Genomic DNA, 20,749 nt, shown 5'->3' with positions numbered 1-20,749 from the left:
ATCTAAAATTATTCCAAAATAAAACGTTTATATTTAAACTAAAAAAATGATCAGAGTGAGGTTCATCTTATAGATTTGTAAGAATTCACCTTTGAATCTGTCCATGCCTGGAACTTTTTTGTTTATCAACTTCCTCTTCTATGGTAATTGTCTTTTTAGATTTTCTGTGTCTTACAGGGTCATTTTATTTATATTTTCCTTGAAAACCATTTGTGTCATCAAGGTTTTAAAATGTATTTGTGTAGTGTTAAGGAACATAATCTCTTATAATTCATTTTTATTTTCTCTGTATCCATAGTTATTTCCCAATGTCATATGTTATGTGGTTATTTCTTGGGTTGTGAAATTAATTTGGTAAATTGAGACCAGTATTTTAAAAAGTGAAATGAACTAGAACAGAGAAATATAAATATATACTGTTTTATGAAACTTTAATCTCAAGCACATGTATTGTTTTCTTGGTAACCTGACAATATCTATCAAAGCACAAATGCATATAACTTTGACCTAGCAATTCAATTTGGGAACTTATCCAGATATGTAATTGCATACATGCAGAAATGATATATGTGCAACATAATTCATTGCAGCATTATTTATAATAACAAAAGATTGGCAGTAATCCAAATGTCTATCAAGAGAGGACTACTTTTTGAATTATAGTACATTCATACGGTATAATACTCAAGGGTTGTCAAAAAGAATGAAGAAGTATTCTATGTATTGATATGGAAAGATACCAAGGATATATATTTTAAGGAGAAGAAAGCACAGTACAGAACAAGGTGTATGATGTACTATCATTTGTGTTAAGAGGAGGACATATAAAATCTTTACTTATATTTGCTTATATAGACATAAACTCTGGAAAGAAAAGGAGAGCAGTGATTATGAATGAGTGTGGGAACTGGCTGGATGAGGGCAGCATAGAAGGGAGACTTTTGACTATCTTTTTAAAATTATTTTGGCAAGAGCACACTTAACATGAGATCTGTCCTCTTAATAAATTTTTAAGTGCAAATACAGTAATATATATCTTTTTTGTACAGTCTAGGGTTTGAATTATACAAATGAATTACCTATTCAAAACTTCAAAATATTGAGCAAAAGAAGCAGCAATCAGAAGAATAGGCACAGTGTGATTAGAATGCTTCCATGTCCATGCAGCTCCCAGTGCAGGCAGAACTGAGCTGTGCTGTCCAGGGACCCATGCATGGTTGGGGGCAGCAGGCAGTGTCCTAGGGGAAGGGGTGTCTCTTATGATGGGTCACAGTCACAGTTTGAGAAACCTTCTCTATTTTCTTCCCTAATCCTTATGTTTAACTCTTTAAGATGGCTGATCTCTTTCCCACAAGACCGTGGACTCCTTAGGCAGTGGGCTGCTATAAAGTTGTTCGCTCCAGGAACACTGAGAACCTGTTTATGTTAATTTCAAAGAAAGAGAGCCCTAGTTATTTGATCAGCATGTCATTAAATGGGCAAATACAGGAAACATCACCGTGATTTGTCAGGATCCTCTTCCAAATATTTTGGTTAGCTTCTTAAGAAAACTCTCCTTTCTTTTAGGTAAATGGAAGAGGTGGAGAGCAGTTTATTCCAGACACGGAAAGCACACAGAATAGAACAAATGGTGGCAAGATGGCTACGGCGTTCGCGGGACAGCTCGGCCCGGTAAGGCTCCTGGGCTAGCAGAGATTTCTGCCCGTCAAGATTTGGTGTCCCTGTGGGAGGAGGTCTTGCCAGTCTTGGCAGCACCCGGGGATCGCTGTCTCCAGTGTGCTTTGTTCTTACACCATACAGTGGGGGACGCATCAACAGATCAGCGATTTTGCTGGAGTGCCTTGCTGTCTGTCCCCCTTCCAACTCTCTTCCCTCTGTGTCTCTCCACAGACACCCACAACGTCAGCTCACACCAAACTCATACACACATTTACAAACACCCGCACACAAAAGGACTTATACACACAGGGACACTCATCCATACTCACATGTGCACCTACTCTCTGGAATATACTCTCCTACACTTGTGAACACACTCACACGTGCTCTCAGTCTCTCTCTCTCTGTCTCACACATATCTCTTGTCTTAGTATTTGATGTGAGGGTCAGGCAATCTGCTGTTTATACTCTTTCCCCCGTCTTTGTTTCCAGCAGCTGTTCCTTCCTTGCAGTCCCTATTTCATTCTAAACAAAATAAAATGAAATCAAATACAGATCTGATTTGACTGCTACAGGAGAACTTAAAATACATTCTGTTCGAAGCGTTCATTTTCCATCTCAGATTTCCCATCTGGCCCTGCCACAGAGATGAAATATCATGTGTCAGGTGTTTCTGAGACACACATTCTTCCAAAGGAACTGGAAACAGCTGTTGGGCTGCTGAGCATATAAACCTTGCTTAGGACCAGGCTGCCCTGTAGCCAAGGGCTGGGATCCTCACACACTGCGTTGAGGTAAGGTTGGAAGAGTTAGCCCTGTGCTACAGTTGAACCATCTGAGGCTCACAGAATGACTTGTTAGAGATCATCCCCACCCCGCGTTCAGAAATCGTTGATGGGTCCCTAGTTCTTAGAGGATCAGCATTTTTGGCTCAGCATTCAAGTCTCTCCATGATTGACCTACAGTCCTTTACAGCTGTTCGTCTTACTGGTCTGCTTCCTTCACATCATACCCTAGCTAAAGGAACTATTCATTGTTCCCCTGCTCCAGGCACACTCTTTTCTCCTTTCACCCCTCAGACAAGGGCTCCTGTGCCAGATCCCTTCCTCCCAACTTCATGCATACAGAACCCACCCACAGCTCAAGGTCTGGCTGAAATGTTCAGTCTTCCAGGAAGTGTGGCCCAGCCCATAGTTAGACCTAACCACTCCCGTGGGACCCCACAGCATTTGATCGGCATCGGCAGAACACTGCTCTTGGTGTGTTCAGTGTATTTGAGCACATCTCCGTTTTTTCCTTCTGGACAGTAAGCTCTGAACGCAGGGAAAGTATTGGCCTCTCATCTCTATAACCAGAGGTGATTGAGTCCCGGGAGATTGATTGCAAGTGGTCAAGTAGTACTTGATGGTGAGTGGGGAAACTGCTAGGTACACTGTGTCCTAAAGTGGGTTCTGCAAAACCTAGTCCTGGGTAATGCTGCTCCACCAAAGGTTTGGAAGTGACGCAGCCCATACCGCACTCCCACCCACCTCTGCTTGCATTTTGCACACAGTGCGTTTTAGCCCAATAAAGGCTCCGTGAATACCTGCAGAAAAGAGACCTGAGTAACTTTAACTTGATGGTGCCTAAATATTTGCTGTTGGTACTTTCTAATATCCTGCTTTTCTCATAATGTAAGTAAAAGGTGACATTGACCTATAGGAAGTTTTCTTTTTTTTTTTTTTTAAGGTTTTAATTATTTGAGAGAGAGTATGAGCAGAGGGAGGGAGAGGTGGGGAGGGGCAGAGGGAGAAGCGGGCTCCCTGCTGAGCAGGGAGCCCGGATGTGGGGTCAGATCCCAGGACTCTGGGATCATGTATGACCTGAGCCAAAGGCAAATGCTTAACTGACTGATCCACCCAGGTACCCCAGGAATGTTATTTTATCCAACATCTTTTTTGAGATATATTTTACATATCATGACATTTACCCACTAAAAGTATATGGTTCAGTGATTTTTAGTGTATATTTAGTATATGTACAAGATTGTGCAAAAATCACCACAATCCAATTTTAGAACATTTTCAATACCATAAAAAGAAACCTCATGCCGGTTAGCAGTCACTCCCCATTTGCCCCTCCCCCAGCCTCAGACAACCACTCATGTACTTTCTGTCCCCTTAGATTTGCCTATTCTGGATATTTCACATAAACAGTATTCTATAATACATGGTCTTTTGTGCCTGGCTTCTTTCACTTAGCCTTATGTGAACAAGGTTCATCCATGTTATAGCATGTATCGGTGTTTCATTTTTATTACCAAATAATATTCATTATGGAATATTTTCTTTGTCCTTTCATCAGTTAATGTATACTTGGGTTGTTTCCACTTTGGGGCTACTATGAATAATGCTGCTATGAACATGTGTGTATAAGTTTTTGTTTGAACATATGTTCTCATTTCTCTTGGGTTTATACTTGGGAGTGGTAGAGATGGGTCACATGGTAACTTGGTATTTAACCTCTCGAGGAGCTGCCAGACTGTTTTCCAAAGTGACTGTACCATTTTACATTTGCACCATCAGTGCGCGAGGGTGCCATGTCTCCACGTCCTTGCCCATTCTTGTTATTATCTCTCTTTTCTGTTGTGGACCTCCTAGTGCAGGTGAGGTGGAATCTCACTGTGGTTTTGATTTGCATTTTCCTGATGGCTAATGATGTTGAGCATCTTTCCATGTGTCTCGACAGTCTTGTTTTCCAAGTGCTTGAGAAAGAGAAGCAAAAGAGGGAAAGTTTCCTGGCAATATGCATGGAAGACATCATTCCTGTGTTTCTAGGATACATTTGGCCTTGCTTAAATTGCTTCTCCTCTCTCATCTCACAACCTTGATACAGGCTGGGTTCTTGGGGTCCTCAGATTACTTGAAAATGATCAAGAACCGAAAAGCTAAGTTTGGGGGAAATAATGGCAATTTCCCCAGAGTGGAGTAAATGATACCACCGACGACCAGCTGCTTAAGAAACCTGGGAGTCATCCTGACTCTTTTACTCACAATCTGCACCGACCCCATCAGCAGCTCCTATCCATTCACCTTCAGATGTTATCTCAGATCTGTCCCCCTCTCTGTCCCTGGCGGCACTGCCATGGTCACTTAACTCTTTCTGTGATCCAGCCTATTCTCACCCTGAAGCCATAGTGGACTTTTCAAAATACACACCACTCCTGTCCCACATACTCACCCCTCCACACCCCAGACTGGTCAGGGGCTTACCTGTCATTGTGCCATGGCCTGCAAGCCCCTTTACGATCTGGCCCCAGCCTAACTCTCCAACCTCATCTTGTTCCTCCTGCTTCCTTGGCAGAGCCGGTCCCCCTCTTTTTTCCTTTCAGAGTAATTAGCCCTCATAACACTTATAATAATACATCCATTGATTTCTTATCCATTGTCTACCTCCCCTTGCCCCACAGTTATTATACCACTTTCTCCTCTCAACTTACCTGCCACATGTGAGACCAAGGACCATGACTGTCTTGTTTTACAAAGTATCTTCAGCCCTGGAAGACTGCATAGTATGTAATAGATGTTCAATAGATTTTTATTGATTAAGGGTTTTCATAATGAGGAATTAAATTATTTATTAAAATATATTTAGGAGTACCTGGGTAGCTCAGTCACTTAAGCGTCTGCCTTCAGCTCACGTCATGATCCCAGGGTCCTGGGGTCAGGCTCTCTGCTCAGCAGGGAGCCTGCTTCTCCCTCTCCGTCTGTCCTTTTCCCCTCACTCATGCTCTCTCTCACGCGCTTTCTCTCTCTCTCAAATTAAAAAAAAAAATCTTTAAAAAACTGTATTTAAATTTTACATTCTTCCTTCTTCCAAGGAAAATTTTTGATGACTAACAGTTTTAAAACATGTAGAAATTTTTAAGTAAAGATGGAAATGCTATACATTGTAAACCAGTTAGATGTGGGATTTAACATTTGAGTACTAACATTGGATCTGAGTTTTTTGACAGCCAGGGCAAGAAATGAAGGAAGTACATTAACATGTTTTCTCTAGTCCAGAAAAAGGAAACCTAGAAGTTCATCTGCAGTCATATATTTTACATGCACCTTATTACAATCCTGTTATTTTTTCCAGACTTATAAAAGTCTGGAAAAAGACCCCTCTTTTATCATCCAATCATTTCAGCCTAGTTGTACTTACTTTACTTGTGATTGCCATTTTTTCCATAAAATTTAAACTTTATTTCTGACCCAATTGAATTGTCTAGGAGCAAATTAGTCAAAATAGCTATTTCCATTTCCAAACATTGCTAAACAAATTGATAACCTTTATGGACCTGAGGTTAAGTTAGAGCTCTATAATGCATCTTAAAACAGGTGATTTTCTCTGGAGGAGTGTCAGCTTTCAAAATTGCTTTGAATTCTAAAATTTTCAGTTAAGTTTCAGTGGGTGGTTATTATTACAATCAGTCAAATTCAGACAGTGGTGCTCAGTTAGAATGAGTGTGCGTGTGGGGTAGGTGCAAGCCTAGTGAAACCTATAATTGTAGGTGTGGAAAATTATTCAGATGTTTGAAGATGACTATTCTCCTGCTACCTATGTTCATATTCTAACGTAAAAATAACATGTATAGTGTCAGTGCTCTTTTAGAAATAGTTAACCCCAAAGAGGTGCCTGGGCAGCTTAGTCAGTTAAGCGTCTGTCTTCTGCTCAGGTCATGATCCCAGAGTCCTGGGATCAAGTCCCCAATTGAGCCCCGTATGGAGCCCCGCATCAGGCTCCTTGCTCAGCGGGGAGCCTGTTTCTCCTTCTCTCTTTGCCTGCCGCTCCCCCTGCTTGTTCTCTCTTTCTCACTATCTCTCTCTGTCAAATAAATAAATAAAATCTTTAAAAAAAGAGAAAGAAATAGCTAACCCCACAAATGGTCACTGTGACATGTTTTGAATTTCTGTATAAATAATGCAATAAAATCTACTTAATAAGAGCTGAAACATAGTGACATTATACCGTAACCTAATTTTTAACCATTTTACTTTGAACTAAATTGTCATCTTTTTACTAGCTTTGTATAACTATAGAAATGATGACATGAGAAAGACTTAGGTTTGATAGAGTGGGGGATATATTTGAGAAGGGACATCTTAAAGATTTATAAATTACATGAAGTGTTCTATTCTTTAAGTTAGGTCGTGTTTACACAAGTGTATGTTTTATAATTACTATTTTAAGTGCACACATATGTTTTATATCATATATTGAAATTTACTGATACATATTTAATATTATCCTTAAATTAGAAATGAAGACAGACTTAGTGAGTGGGAAAGGAACACAGAAAGTACCTAGGAGGCTGTAATGTTCTATTTCTTGACATATACACATGTGCACATATATATGGTATAATATTTGTCACAATAAAAATCATCTTGGGGGCACCTGGGTGGCTCAGTTTTTAAGCGTCTGCCTTCTGCTCAGGTCATGATCCCAGGGTCCTGGGATCGAGCCCCGCATCGTGTTCCCTGCTCGGCAGGAAGCCTGCTTCTCCCTCTCCCACTCCCCCTGCTTGTGTTCCCTCTCTCACTGTGTCTCTCTCTGTCAAATAAATAAATAAAATCTTCAAAAAAAAATCATCTTATATCCAAAAGAATAGTATAATTTTCCACTTAATTATACCATTTTTTCCTCCTACCAAAGTTTTGGTTTTTGTGTAGTTAAATGGTATTCTCTTGATGATTTATTTGATTGCTTCTAAGCTTAGAAAATCCTTATCCCATAGTTAAATTTCCTATTTAATTTAATAGCTTAAAAATATCTTATGTTTAGTTCTTTAATTTGGAGTTTATTTTAGGCTATGAGATAAAGATCTAACTTGATTTTTCCCAAAACAGTAAGTAGTTACTTGCATCACCATTGACTGTGAGTGATCTTTCTTTTCTTCGATGATTTATGACCCCTCTTTTACCATCTATGAAATTCCTCTTTCTGTGAGTTGGAAATTGGATCTCTTTCGAGGCTAACTATTCTGTAGCATTGATCTGCTTATTTTCACACCCTTGTGTTAAATTTTCAAATTTTTTTTTACCCTTGCCTGCAATTCCTGCATATGAACTTTAGCATAATGTTACTGTATTATTAAAACAACCCAGCATAAGACTTACTGAATTCTCTTATGCTCAATCTAGAAGTATTCATTTTATAGAACCAGTTTTAAAAAAACATGAGGAGCTTAATGCAGCTTGGTGCTTGGTGCTTGGTTTTATCCTCAGGGCTTAAAAAGATTTCTTTCAACTTACCTTGAATCTTTTTTTTTTTTTTAAAGATTTTATTCATTTATTTGAGAGAGAATGAGATAGAGAGAGCATGAGAGGGGGGAGGGTCAGAGGGAGAAGCAGACTCCCCGCTGAGCAGGGAGCCCGATGCGGGACTCGATCCCGGGACTCCAGGATCATGACCTGAGCCGAAGGCAGTCGCTTAACCAACTGAGCCACCCAGGCGCCCCAACTTACCTTGAATCTTAATACTCATGAACACCCATGCATGTGTTGTAGACACGTGCACGCACCCACACACATCCCCACAGGCACACGTGTATACTCCTGCCTGTGTGCATGTGCAGTGGTATCCTGGCATCCTCGTGTCAGGAGCCCTCCCTGTTGCTTTTACATGTTTTCCAAATGTACTTGTTCATTGCAACCATAAAAAGACTATTTACTAATTATAGGCATGGCCTTCTTTGGCTTTTCTAATATTCCTAATGATGTAGAAAGACCACTTCAGGGGCACCTGGGTGGCTCAGTCAGTTGAGGGCCTGCCTTTGGCTCAGGTCATGATCCCAGAGTCCTGGGATCGAGTCCTGCACTGGGCTCCTGGCTCAGCAGGGAGTCTGATTCTCCCTCTGCTGCTCCCCCTGCTTGTGCGCGCTCTCTCTCTCTCTCTGGCAATTGAATAAATAAAATCTTAAAAAAAAAGAAAAGAAAAAGAAAGACCACTTCAGCTATCAACTTTTGCTTCTTGACCTATGGGCAGAAGTGGGAAGATCTGAGAACAGCTCTGCCCTTTCAGAGTTGCCCTCATCTTCTGAATCTTCTTTTTAAAGTAATAATAGAATAATTACTTCTCTCAACTGTAGGCCTTGGTCCCTATAGCACTGTACTCCCAGTCTCTTTGTTGCACGGTCCCTAGAAACTGTCATAAGCATAGTCCTATGATTATGACCACATGCTACTTTTCTTTCCGGTAGGGACTGCTCCCTCTATTTCTGCTTTCTTTGAATAAACCTTTGATTAAAAATCCAGTTTATACCAGACTTTAGCTTTTAAAATCATTCAAGCTGAAAGTCTAATACACTGTTTAAACATAGATTGAAAATAGTTTCTCCACATCCTGCTGGAACTCAGAGGTGAATTCTTTGTTACAAGATAGAAGTAAAATATATTTTCTGACCTATCAGAGAACAGATAAAAAGCCAGAGAATATTGGAAGCATAATCTATTCCCGTGTGGTATTTTTTCTTTTTCAGTGTTGATCAATTTGGTGTGAACGAATGACCCATAAAATATAGAATTTGTCTATATGAGACTACTTTTTTTTTTTTTAAGATTTTGTTTATTTGCGAGAGAGAGAATGAGAGCCAGAGAGTGTGAGAGGGAGGAAGGTCGGAGGGAGAAGCAGACTCCCTGCCGAGCAGGGAGCCCGATGCGGGACTCGATCCAGGGACTCCAGGATCATGACCTGAGCCGAAGGCAGTTGCTCAACCAACTGAGCCACCCAGGTGCCCCTATATGAGACTACTTTCTTAAAAAAAAAAAAAAAAGATTTTTATTTATTTGAGAGCGAGACAGATAGCAAGAGAGGGGAGGAGAGGGAGAGGCAGGCTCGGGACCCTGGGATCACAACCCGAGCCGAAGGCAGATACTTAACCAACTGAGCCACCCAGGCGCCCCTGCGTGAGACTATTTTTATGATAAATGTAATGTGTTTGTGTTTTCTAGTCCTACTGTAGGCTAGATCCAGTTATCTGACAGATTCCACTAGTGCAGCCACAGGTCTTATGCTGTTCCAATGTAAAATCCCAGGCGTGATCTCAGATTTGTGGTTTGAAGCCATTACAAAATGAACCAGACATAGGTTTTTGGATTCTCAGTGCTCGGTCTGATATTTGTAAGATGCTTCAGAGGAGGAGGGCGCCTGGGTGGCTCAGTTGGTTAAGCGACTGCCTTCGGCTCGGGTCATGATCCTGGAGTCCCGGGATCGAGTCCCGCATCGGGCTCCCTGCTCGGCGGGGGGTCTGCTTCTCCCTCTGACCCTCCTCCTCTCATGCTCTCTCTCTCTCTCAAATAAATAAATAAAATCTTAAAAAAAAAAAAAAAAAAGATGCTTCAGAGGAGGAAGTTTTGCTTCAGAGAGCATTTCCTTCAGCTCCCCATCCAATATGAAACATTCTTTGTGAGGAGAGGCCATGGTTTGGCCATGTTCTCAAGCAATCCCTTTCCAGACAAAAGCTGAAACGTGGCCTTTGGGAAAAATGTCAAATGCAGACTTCGGGCCAAAGCCACTTGCACTGTGCAGGGAGAAGGCAACACAGTGGGGCCTTTTTTGTCTACCATTGTTGAGGAGTGCAACCTTCCAAAGGGAAAAGTCAGATAAATAAGGACTACCCATTTGAAAAGCATCCAGATGGATTCTATTTTAACCCTGTGGTCTGGGTTTTTGTTGTTGTTGTTGTTGTTGTTGTTTTAATTCTCCATATGTTAATAAGCCTTACTCTATGCCTAGCATTGAGTTTAGCACATGGGACAAAAAAGACATGGTTTTTGCCTCACAAATTATAGTCTGGAGAGGACAAGAGACTTCACGTTGGTCATTGCAAATATTATGTATATTTCTGAAAAAGGTATGCATGTTCTGTAGGTGTGTTCAACAGAAGGAGACTAAAGTAGGGGTTGAGCCTGTTGGGTAAATTTCTGGAGAGTGTGTGCTATCCGGGGTTATGGGGGCTGAGGGAGGAGTCTAGGTAAAGGGAAGAGCTTGTGCAAAGACCAGTGTATTTGAGGAACTCAAAGGAGACTACCTTGGCTGGAACAAGAATATCAGGAGAATGAATGGCTTGGTTGTCGAGGCTAGAGTGGTGGGCAAGAGCTGTGTTAAGTCGTATCAAGGATTTTGAATGAGGCCATTCAGTCAAGGGAGACATCCGAGCAGGGTTGCATTTATAAAATCAGTCTGGGTACTGGATAGAGAAGCATTCAGGAGAGACAAATGTGAAAAGTAAAGAGGCCAGTTTGGAGACTATTGGAGAAATCTGTCTGCAGGACAGGTAATGGCAGCCTGAAATGGAATGGTGGCTGAGGAGACAGAAATGGACATTTTTGAAAAAAGATTTTATTTATTTATTTGACAGAAAGATAGCCAGAGCAGGAACACAAGCAGGGGGAGTGGGAGAGAGAGAAGCAGGCTTCCCAATGAGCAGGGAGCCCGATGCGGGGCTCGATCCCAGGACCTTGGGATCATGACCTGAGCAGAAGGCAGACGCTTAACAACTGAGCCATCCAGGCGCCCCCAGAGATGGACATCTTTAGAGATCTTTTGGTGTTGTGACTGATCAGATAGTAGGGATGAGAGCAGGATAAAGTCAAGAATGACTCCCAAGAGTCCTCGTGATACCATTTACTGAGCTCTGGAACATGGAGAAGATGAGTCCTATTTAGTCATAGGGCTGAGCTGTATTGCCAATTTAGCAAACAAAGGAAAATGACAAATATTGAACTCTTACTTACATTCAAGTTGTCTGCTATTTATTAATGGTTATGTATACATTTTCATCTTTGCCAATCATTTGAAGTACTGTTTCATATCATGCTTTCTGTATACAGTATTTTGCTCATGTATTCATCTAATAAGCATAAATGCTTCCTCTGGGCAAAAGATCTTCACTCAGCACTCAGAGTATTTAGGTCTAGAATAATCCAAGCTCTCCCTTAGGAAGGGGATCTGAACTATAGTTTAGAGGAAGCCCTGAAAGGGTATGTTCTAAGCTGTGTTTCCATGTATGTCTAAAGTTCTGAGGCTTGTGATACTTCATTGATGAAGAGTCTTGGAGTAATTCTTTACTATGCTTGGTTTATCCTCTGTTGAGTTATTCTGAGTTTTTCCAGTATTCTAAATGAAGCTGTGATAAATATTTTTGAATATTTAAGAGGTAGGGTGTTTTGAGTTCATACTCTGGGACTTTACTAGGCCTGGGAACACAGAATAAATAGATATGACCCTTGTCTTTTAGGAACTCATGGTCTAATATAAATAATAATTTATTTTTTTATTTGAAGTTATTACTTTAAGGAATGGCAGTCAGAATGGTAACAGAAGGTCAAAGAAAATGATCAAATTTTAAATTCATGTTACAATTTCCCTAATTATTTTCTAGAGAGGTTGAATAGCCAATTTATATGGTCAGACTTAAATCCCAAGGCCCACACATGTTGGGCTTTATTATTTTTATTTATATTTGGTGCTTTACTTGACATGTATAGTACTCTGTAAGCCCTTTCAGTCGTGCTTCTTTAATTAATAAGGTTGTATATTTTCCGTGTTATTTATCAACTTTATTTCTTCATGTGCAAGTTGTCAGTTCACTTGCTTTGAGCATGTGAAATCTAGATATTTTACTGCATGTATTTATGTCCATTCTTCATATATTTGTATTGTAACCAGTTTCCTCCCAGAATTTTATTTTTTTAAACTAATTTACCTTGGGGCACTTGGGTGTCTCAGTTGGTTAAGCTTTGGACTTCTGCTCAGGTCATGATCTCGGGGTCCTGGGATTGAGCTCAGTGTCTGGCTCCGCACTAAGGAGGGAGTCTACTGGTCTCTCTCTCTTTCCCTCTGCCCCTCCCCCCACTCCTGCTCTCTTTTTCTTCCTCTCTCTCTCAAATAAATAAATAAAATATCTTTTAAAAAATAAACTGATTTACCTTATTTTCAACAGCTTTATTGAGATACAATTTACTTACCGTACACAATTCACCCACTTAAAGCATACAATTCAATGGTTTTTAGTGCACTCACAGAGATGTACAACCATTACCACAATCTATTTTGGAAGATTTTTTTCACCCTAAAAAGAAACTCCATATATATTGGCAATCGCTCCCCATTTCCTTCCAGAATTCTCCTGCTTTCAGCCCTAGGCAACCACTACTTGTCTGTAGATTTGCCTATTCTGAACATATCCCATAAGTGACGTCACATAGTATGTGTTTTTTCGTGGCTGTCCTCTTTCACTTAGTAGAATGTGTCCCAGGTGCATCCATGTTATAGTCATGTATTCGTATTTCATTCCTTTTTGTTGCCAAATAATATTCTGCAGTGGAATATTTTCTTTGTCATTTCATTAGTTGATGTACATTTGAGTGGTTTTCGCTTTGGGGCTATTATGAATATTGTTGCTATGACCATTTGTGTGCGAGTTTGTGTGGATATATGTTTTCATTTCTCTTAGGGATATATGTAAGCATGGCACTGCTGGGTCATATGGTGCTCAACGTTTAGTCTTTTGAGGAACTGCCAGATGATATCAGGGTTCCATTTTCTCTACATCTTTGTCAACACTTGACCTGTCTTTCTGATTATGGGCCATCCTAGTGGATATTAAGTGGTATCTCATTGCGGTTTTGATTTGCATTTCCAAAATGGCTAATAATGTTGTGCATCTTCTCATGTACTTACTGGTTGTTGGTATATCTTCTTTGAAGAGATGTCCACATAAATCATTTGCCCACTTTTTAATTGAGTTATTTTTCTTTTGTGTTATAAGAATTCTTTACATATTTTAGCTGCAAGGTCCTTATCAGATATATGATTTGCAAATGTTTTCTCCCATTCTGTGGGTTTTTTCACGTTATTGTGTCCTTTATTTTTTTAAGATTTATTTCTTTGAGAGCACAAGCCAGGGGAGGGGCAGAGGGAAAGGGAGAGAGAGAATCCCAAGCAGATCCCGTGCTGAGCGCAGAGCCAGATGCGGGACTTGATCTCATGACCCTGATATCATGACCTGAGCCGAAATAAAGAGTTGTATGCTCAGCTGACTGAGCCACCCAGGGGCCCCTTAACTGTGCCCTTTGAAGCACAAAAGTTTTTAATTTTGATGAAGTTCAGTTTATCTGTGTTTTCACTGTGGCTTGTGCTTTTGGTATCATATCAGCCTGGCACCTCATACACATTCAACTAATCTGTTTCAATGAGTTAGTGAATGCTTTTTGAGGCTGTGTTTTATGTGTTTATCCTGCAGCTCCACTAACCTTACTTTTTTAGCACCAGCAATCCTCTTTGTTGATCATTTTCTAGTTGTACCATCATCATCTGTTTAAAAACAAGTGGGATTTTCCATTTCCTGTGTTTATTATGCCTCTTACTGTTTTTCCTTCTCTGATAACTATTACATGCATTTTTCCTGCTATATTAAATAGGAGAAATGTCTAGAGTATCCTTCCTGTTGCTCTTTTTTAAAAGAACGTAAATGTGATTTTTGGCACTCAGTATACTATATTATTATTTGGGAAGGCTCTTTCACAGCTTTAAGGTTTTGTTTTGTGTTGTTTTTTAATCAGGAATGGCTAAGGGCTTTATTCACTCTACATTTTCAGTTTTCTGTTTCTTCCCTCTCATTAGCTCCGTCTGCTGACGCTTCTCAGTATGACCCTGTGCTTGCGTAGAAGAAATCCTCTCTTTGCTTCTAAGCTGGTGGGGTCAGGTCACCATCTGGTCAGACAGCCTAAATCAGCTCTAAGCTGGGGTGTGAGGAGCTCCTTGTTCGATAACGTGCATGAGATCTTGTACTTGGGCTTGTCACACGCATTTTGGCTCTGTGAAGCAGTTTTTAGGTTTCCCAATCCTTGTTGAAATTTGAAATCATTATCAATGACAGGTGATTTTCAGATAAGTGAGGTCCTGTTGTATTAAGCAGAGTTCCGGACAGTATTTGGTAAATGGATGAGAATAAATGATAGGGCCTAACTGCAGAGCCCCAGGGGAGCTGTTACTCCTCTACATGCTGTCATTTATTATTATTATATATATAATATATCATTATTATGACAGTAAACACCTCATCCCATCCCCATTTGACCTTTCTCAGAAAGAACCGCTGTCTCGCAGCAGGGAAAAGTCATTTGCCACAGACAAATGAGAAATAGCTCATGACTTGCCTTGGGGTTTTGAGAGAAAGAAAATACAAACTTTTAACTTACCTGCTTTTAGATTTACAGGGAAAATATATGTTTTTAAAGATTACTCTAGGGGGAATCTTCACTCTCCGGGATTTCCTATTGGAATACTCACAGTTACCAAGTTGAAAGGTAACTGTGTAATTCCTCTCAAGCCCAAAAGAAAAAAAAAATCTCCAAAGAAACAATCCATCTATGGAATTAGTCAGCCTCAGACGTCCAAACTGAATAATACCTTGTTCCTATTCACAGTCCCTGTTTTTCCTCTTCTGTACCTCTGCTGAATCACTGCCTCCTGCCTGATGCCTGGCCCGACATCCCCCCATCCCCGCATTCCCCCATCCCCGCATCCACCCCATCCCTGCATCCCTGCATCTCCCCCGCATCCCCGCATCCATCCACTCAGCAGCAGCTACTGAATGCCGTCTGTGTGCCGGGATCTGGGATGTGTAGATAGAGCCTCGACATCTCTCAAGGTGCAGCTCAAATGTCCCCTCTTCCAGGCAGCAAATGCTTTCCTGATTCCTTATCCCCTCCCCGACAAAGTTAGAACTGCTCTCCCCTTTCTCTGAGTGCCCAGAGCACTTCATGACTTCTGTTGTAGAGCCTGGTGCTGTGTTCTACCGGTGTCTGTGCCTTAGCTCTGTCAAGAGGAGAGTTGGGGTGTGCTCCGCACTGCATCTTCCTCCTCCAGGATGCCTAGGGCTGTCCCGGTTTGTGACCACTACCTACAATCCCCCTCTGTCTCTTTTTTATAATACTCCTTCTCTTCCAGGGCTAAAGTTGCTACAGCTGATGGGTCCCCTGGGATCCCAATCCAGGCCCTCACCCCTGTGAAACACACAGTAAAAATAGACAAAGATGCCCTCCTCCAGGACTACGGATTTCACATTTCTGAGAGCCTTCCCCTCACAGTCGTGGCCGTCACAGCAGGTAGGAGCTGACTGGGAAACAAGAAAGGAGTTTGGCTTTTCAGGAGGGGGAGAAATAGCCCTGGATCTCTTCTCATCTCTCTGTCCTAGAACATAATTTCAAAAAATGCCACCCTAGGAAGTTAGAAAGGGCACATCTAATTCTGACCTAATTCTGTCTACAGCTTTGTACCTTCCTTTGGTGCGGAGAGGGAGGAAGCCCCAAGTGCACCTGCTGGTTGGAACCCCAGGCTCCTGCTGGCCTGGACCAGGGCTTTGCCCACCCGTGGCTCCCTGGCCAGTCTCAGGGCAGTGACAGTATTTGGATCAGCTGGCCCTCCTCTCTGAAACCCTGCGTGCTCCGAGCTGGGGAGAGTTGCTGGCCAGAGAGTAATAGAAATTATTGATTTGTTTTCACTTGAGTCTTTGTAAAATATAGACTCTATCAGGGTGAAGAAGAGCATGCTGGAAATGTCTAGTGTTTGTTTTCATACATCAGCTATGTATTGATGTTAGATCTGGAACTAGTTAAAATCTACTGGAACACACACACACACACACACACACACACACCACCCCCAGAGTTCTTTAGAGATGAATGTAGTAGATTCACTGGCCAACTCTGTTGATTCTGGGGGGTTTCTGCTAGTTTTCTTTCCCAGGACAGTCTCCTAATATCCCTTGAAGGTGATGGGATGGTAGGTACATTATCCACATTTTGTAAACAGGAAAATAGATCCATGTGAACCCAAAGCTGGCTGGGGGTGGGGAGGGGAGTGACCTGGTGCCCAGGGGACTGGATCAACCTGCCATTCAGTTGTGTGGCTATGACACACGGGGTCTGGGCCCTCCGGGCGTGAACACCAATTACTTCTTCTCTGTCCAACAGGAGGCTCTGCTCACGGCAAGCTTTTCCCTGGTGATCAGATCCTCCAAATGAACAACGAGCCTGCCGAAAGCCTTTCCTGTGAACGAGCAGTCCATATACTGAGGTACTAAATTGCCTCCATCATCCGCAGAGTCACACAGATGATCACAGGGCAAAGATGGGTGACAGGAATGACATAATTGATCTCCCCATGGTTTTAGTAGGGTCCCATCTCCTTAAGGTGGCAGCAGCTGCCTTGTTTGAGAATTCCATCTCGGTCACCGTGTGCTTCATCTGCCTAGAGAAGCGATGGGGGGCAAGGACAGGGTGCTGGATCTACAACCCCCTGCTATGCTAGACCCCGTGCTGGGCACAGCAGGCAGTGTGGTTAGGAGTAATACACGGTAAGGATTTCTAGGGTTGTTGTAGCATATGCCAAAGACTGGACTAAACTGATGCTAGATCTGTTAGGTCTTCTTTAACCCTTCTGAGAGCTCTCCTTAAATGCCTGGTTGGTATGTATGTAGTTTCACAGCTTCTGCCCATTGGCTTTGTGACTTGGGTCAACGCCTCACTTTCTGTATAGACCGGGATCTCCCTCTGAGCCGGCCCACAGTGAGCGCTCAGCTGAATGAGCCAACAATTGCTGACCCTGGTTTTAAGACAGAAAAAGGTCAGCAATAGGAGTGAAGAGGGCTGACAGACATCACGTCGGCACCTATGGGCTTCGTCTTTCCAGTTTGTCACTCAGCACTGTTTTGGTGACTTTAAATAAAGAGACACGAGAAATAGAGTTACATGAAAGCCAACTTGCAGATACTTATTATGTCTTTCTTGTGAGTGGTGTTGGGTGGCTTTCATTTCTGAGGGCCTATCATGGACAGCACACACTGAATGATGAGGAACAGTGACAAAGTCAGAATGAGATGAAATGCAAGATGCAGTCTTCACCTTCACGAGGCACACAGTCTCGCTGCGGAGAGACACACATACGTAGGTTACGATTTACAGAGAAACCATCAAAGTGTAGAAAATAGAACCCTTTCAGCCAAGCTCAATATTGCTTCTGGATTGCCAGAGAATAAGTTGAGTGGGTGGGACAGCCTGGATCAGATCTGATGATTTCATTTCTACACAATGAAGCATGGTGATGCCAATCATGAAGTTTGCTTTCCCAGTTACTGGGGTGATTTTCTCAAAGATGATCAATGCCCACAAATTAAGTTTAGATTTTCAGTGATACTAATATATCTGCCAGGCTAGATCAAACTCTGACTAACAAGCAAAATTATTCTCAGTTTAAAGCAGTAGGTCGGAATGTGGGTGTGTGGGTAACATTGAACCCAGCCTGTTTACTGAGCACCTTGTGTGGGCAAGGAGCCCTGTGGGGCAAAGGGACTGCACTCCCCACACGCTGCAGGCTGGAAGTGCAGGAGTGACTCACATGCACCCTGTGAAGTTGAGGGAAGACATTCCATCAGGAAGCCAGAGGAAAGGGGCTGTAAATGCTACAGATTCCTCCAGCTTGTGGGGAAGTTGGGTTTGACAAAACAGAGGAGTCCAGAAGGATTGCAGGTGTACCTTTAATGCTGGGTAGAATTTGGCCCACAAAGGTGGAGGTGAAGGATGAACCAGGCAAAGAAGTGATAAGCAGGAACTCCTGGGTGGGGAGGGGGGATGATGCTGAGTGGATCAGTTTTCCTGAGGCACCAGAGGCCTAGAGGAAAATTCTGGGAAGTGAGGCCCACATGGTGAAGGGTCTCCAATGCTGACACAGCAAGTTCAGGTGTTAGTCTCCGTGTGGAATGGTGAGCCATTGAGGACTTCTCAGCAGGGATGTGACTTGAATTGTGCTGTGCATTTGCGCTCTCTGTCATACACTGCATGTGGGAATCCCAGGACCACTTTTTTTTCTTTAGCTTAGTTCCCACTGCCATTGCCACTTATAAAGGGAAAAATCCAAGCAAAACATGGCACAATGAAACCTCTCTAATCCCTCCAGATAACTGTGAGACCTAAATGTCCTTTTAAGAGCAATTGGACCTTGGTTTGTTGTAAATTATCTTGGGAAAGGCCTGTTCTTCTATAAAATGGAAAAGAGGCAATCCCTAGACACTTAGAAACCACAAGTTGATTTTACCCATTTGAGGAAGCAACATACCAGCAGCAATTGGCCTAAATGTTCATATTGCAGGAAGTCCAAGGAAATTATTTGCAAACAGCTTCTCTATGTAGCGATAGCAAAGGAAAAGGAAATATGGATTGGTTTTTTTTTTTCAGTTTTGTTCTCTAGTACAAAATGGAAGTTTGGCCAGCATCTGGTTGACTTTTGTCACTTTTGGAATCTAAGAGATAATAACAAGACAGAAATGTCTAGTATCTTGATATATGATTCGGCTCATTACACTGATTTTGTGTGCCCAAACACCACAAGCTGGTTGGCTTTTATCTGATAAATGCAATCCACATTCATTCATTCAATCTAGTGAAATGTTTAGCCTAAGTTGTCTGAAATAGCAAACTAAGTTATCTATCTTATTGCTATGTTTTCTCTTAAAAATTTTTTTGGACATAAGCCTAGCTAGTGGTCATACAAACTGCATGAGTTCTCCATCATAAAGACTAAATTAAATCTAAGTGACTTAACTAAGTGGCTGTAGGTATAGACTAGATGGTAGAGACAGGTGTCCAATAAAGATTCCCTCCGTGGGGGGGGGGGGGCACTCTGGGACAGATTCAGCTCCTCTGCAGACCCCTGCTTCCCTCAATGTCTTTCTCGATGTTGAGGGACCAAAAAAGCTGAAGCAAAAGAGGCTGCTTTGTAATCCTGCCAGTCTTTTTGACCCTGACACACACACACAAGCACGCACACACACACACACACACACACATATCATCCAAAGTGATGAAATGGTTTTATTTTTATTCTTTTATTCTTTTTTTTTTTTCAGGGAAGCTGAAGACTCTCTTTCAATCACAGTTGTTCGCTGCACGTCGGTAAATCTCTTTCTATGTCCTGTTAGTTTTACCTTTCTCGGCCTCGAGACCCCAAGTCCCCAGTGGGATATCCCGCAGAGAATAAACAGGGAAGGCAAATGGCAGAGGGGACAGCAGCCAGGCAGTGGGTGGGCAGACAGTCAACGTTGCCTGAAGACAGCTGATGAGTCAGTGCTGTGGAGGAGACAGGTATGGATCAGTCCAGGGTTCCAGAACTTGTGGTCCGGCTAAGGAGACAGATCTAGGATTATGCAGAGTGGGACGATGACAGGGGCACCAAACTACAAGTTTTAAGATAAGTTTGTGTGTTATGACTTTGGGCAAGTCATTAATTTCAGTTTTCATTTTTGTAAAACAGTGATGATGACAATAATTGTCTTGTCTCTCTAATGGGTCATTATGAGGTGTTGGATGGGAAAGTGTCTTGTCAGCCCTGAGGTTCATCACAAGGCAAGGGCGTGGGGTAGATGATGCGCTGGGAGGAAATAGCAATCCCAAACACCACAGGCCAAGGAGCCCTTTCTCTGTGATCTAGGGAGAAGTATATAATCAAGTCCTAAGAGAAAGAACTACCAAGGAGGAAGAGTTGACAGAAAATTCTCCTTCTGAGAGACTTTAATGTGTACCTCTTAGCCTTGGCCACATAAAGATAAAAAAATAAATAGGGGCACGGAGAATTTCATTAATGCATTTAATAATCTAATTGACCACATACCACTCTATCAAAAAAACTCAATAAATTCCCCAAATAAGAAACTATATAAGTCTCTTTTCCAGAATATAATGAAATAGAAATTAATAACTACCAAAAACTTAATTAAAACTGTCCAGCCATTTGGAAATAAAAATGCAATCTCCCAAGTAAAGATGGGGTCAGATAGAAAAGCAAAACTGCCATTATAGACTAGTTAGAAGAAAATTTAAAATTAGAAGTGATGGGGCGCCTGGGTGGCTCAGTCAGTTGAGCAGCTGCCTTTGGCTCGGGTCACAATCCCAGGGTCCTGGGATCTAGTCTCACATTGGGCTCCCTGGACAGCAGGAAGCCTGTTTCTCCCTCTCCCTCTGCTGCTCCTCCTGCTTGTGCTCTTGCTCTCTCTCTCTCTCTTAAA

General features: G+C 42.0%; 1 protein-coding gene across 1 annotated transcript in view; it reads left to right on the top strand.

The window, feature by feature from the left end:
- The window catches only part of FRMPD1 (FERM and PDZ domain containing 1), a 78,931-nt gene that overhangs the window by 26,417 nt on the left and 31,765 nt on the right, over positions 1-20,749 (top strand). Inside the window, 4 exon segments of the mRNA XM_035016284.1 lie at positions 1,567-1,671; positions 15,640-15,797; positions 16,665-16,767; positions 19,595-19,640. Coding sequence (XP_034872175.1) covers positions 1,571-1,671; positions 15,640-15,797; positions 16,665-16,767; positions 19,595-19,640 — 408 coding nt within the window. The 5' untranslated portion in view covers positions 1,567-1,570.

The sequence above is a fragment of the Mirounga leonina genome, unplaced genomic scaffold, assembly GCF_011800145.1.
Source record: "Mirounga leonina isolate KUSES-001 unplaced genomic scaffold, KU_Mleo_1.0 Mir_170, whole genome shotgun sequence".
Classification (NCBI taxonomy): domain Eukaryota; kingdom Metazoa; phylum Chordata; class Mammalia; order Carnivora; family Phocidae; genus Mirounga; species Mirounga leonina.
The sequence above is the reverse complement of the archived record's forward strand: the minus strand, read 5'-3'. Positions and strand labels throughout refer to the sequence as shown.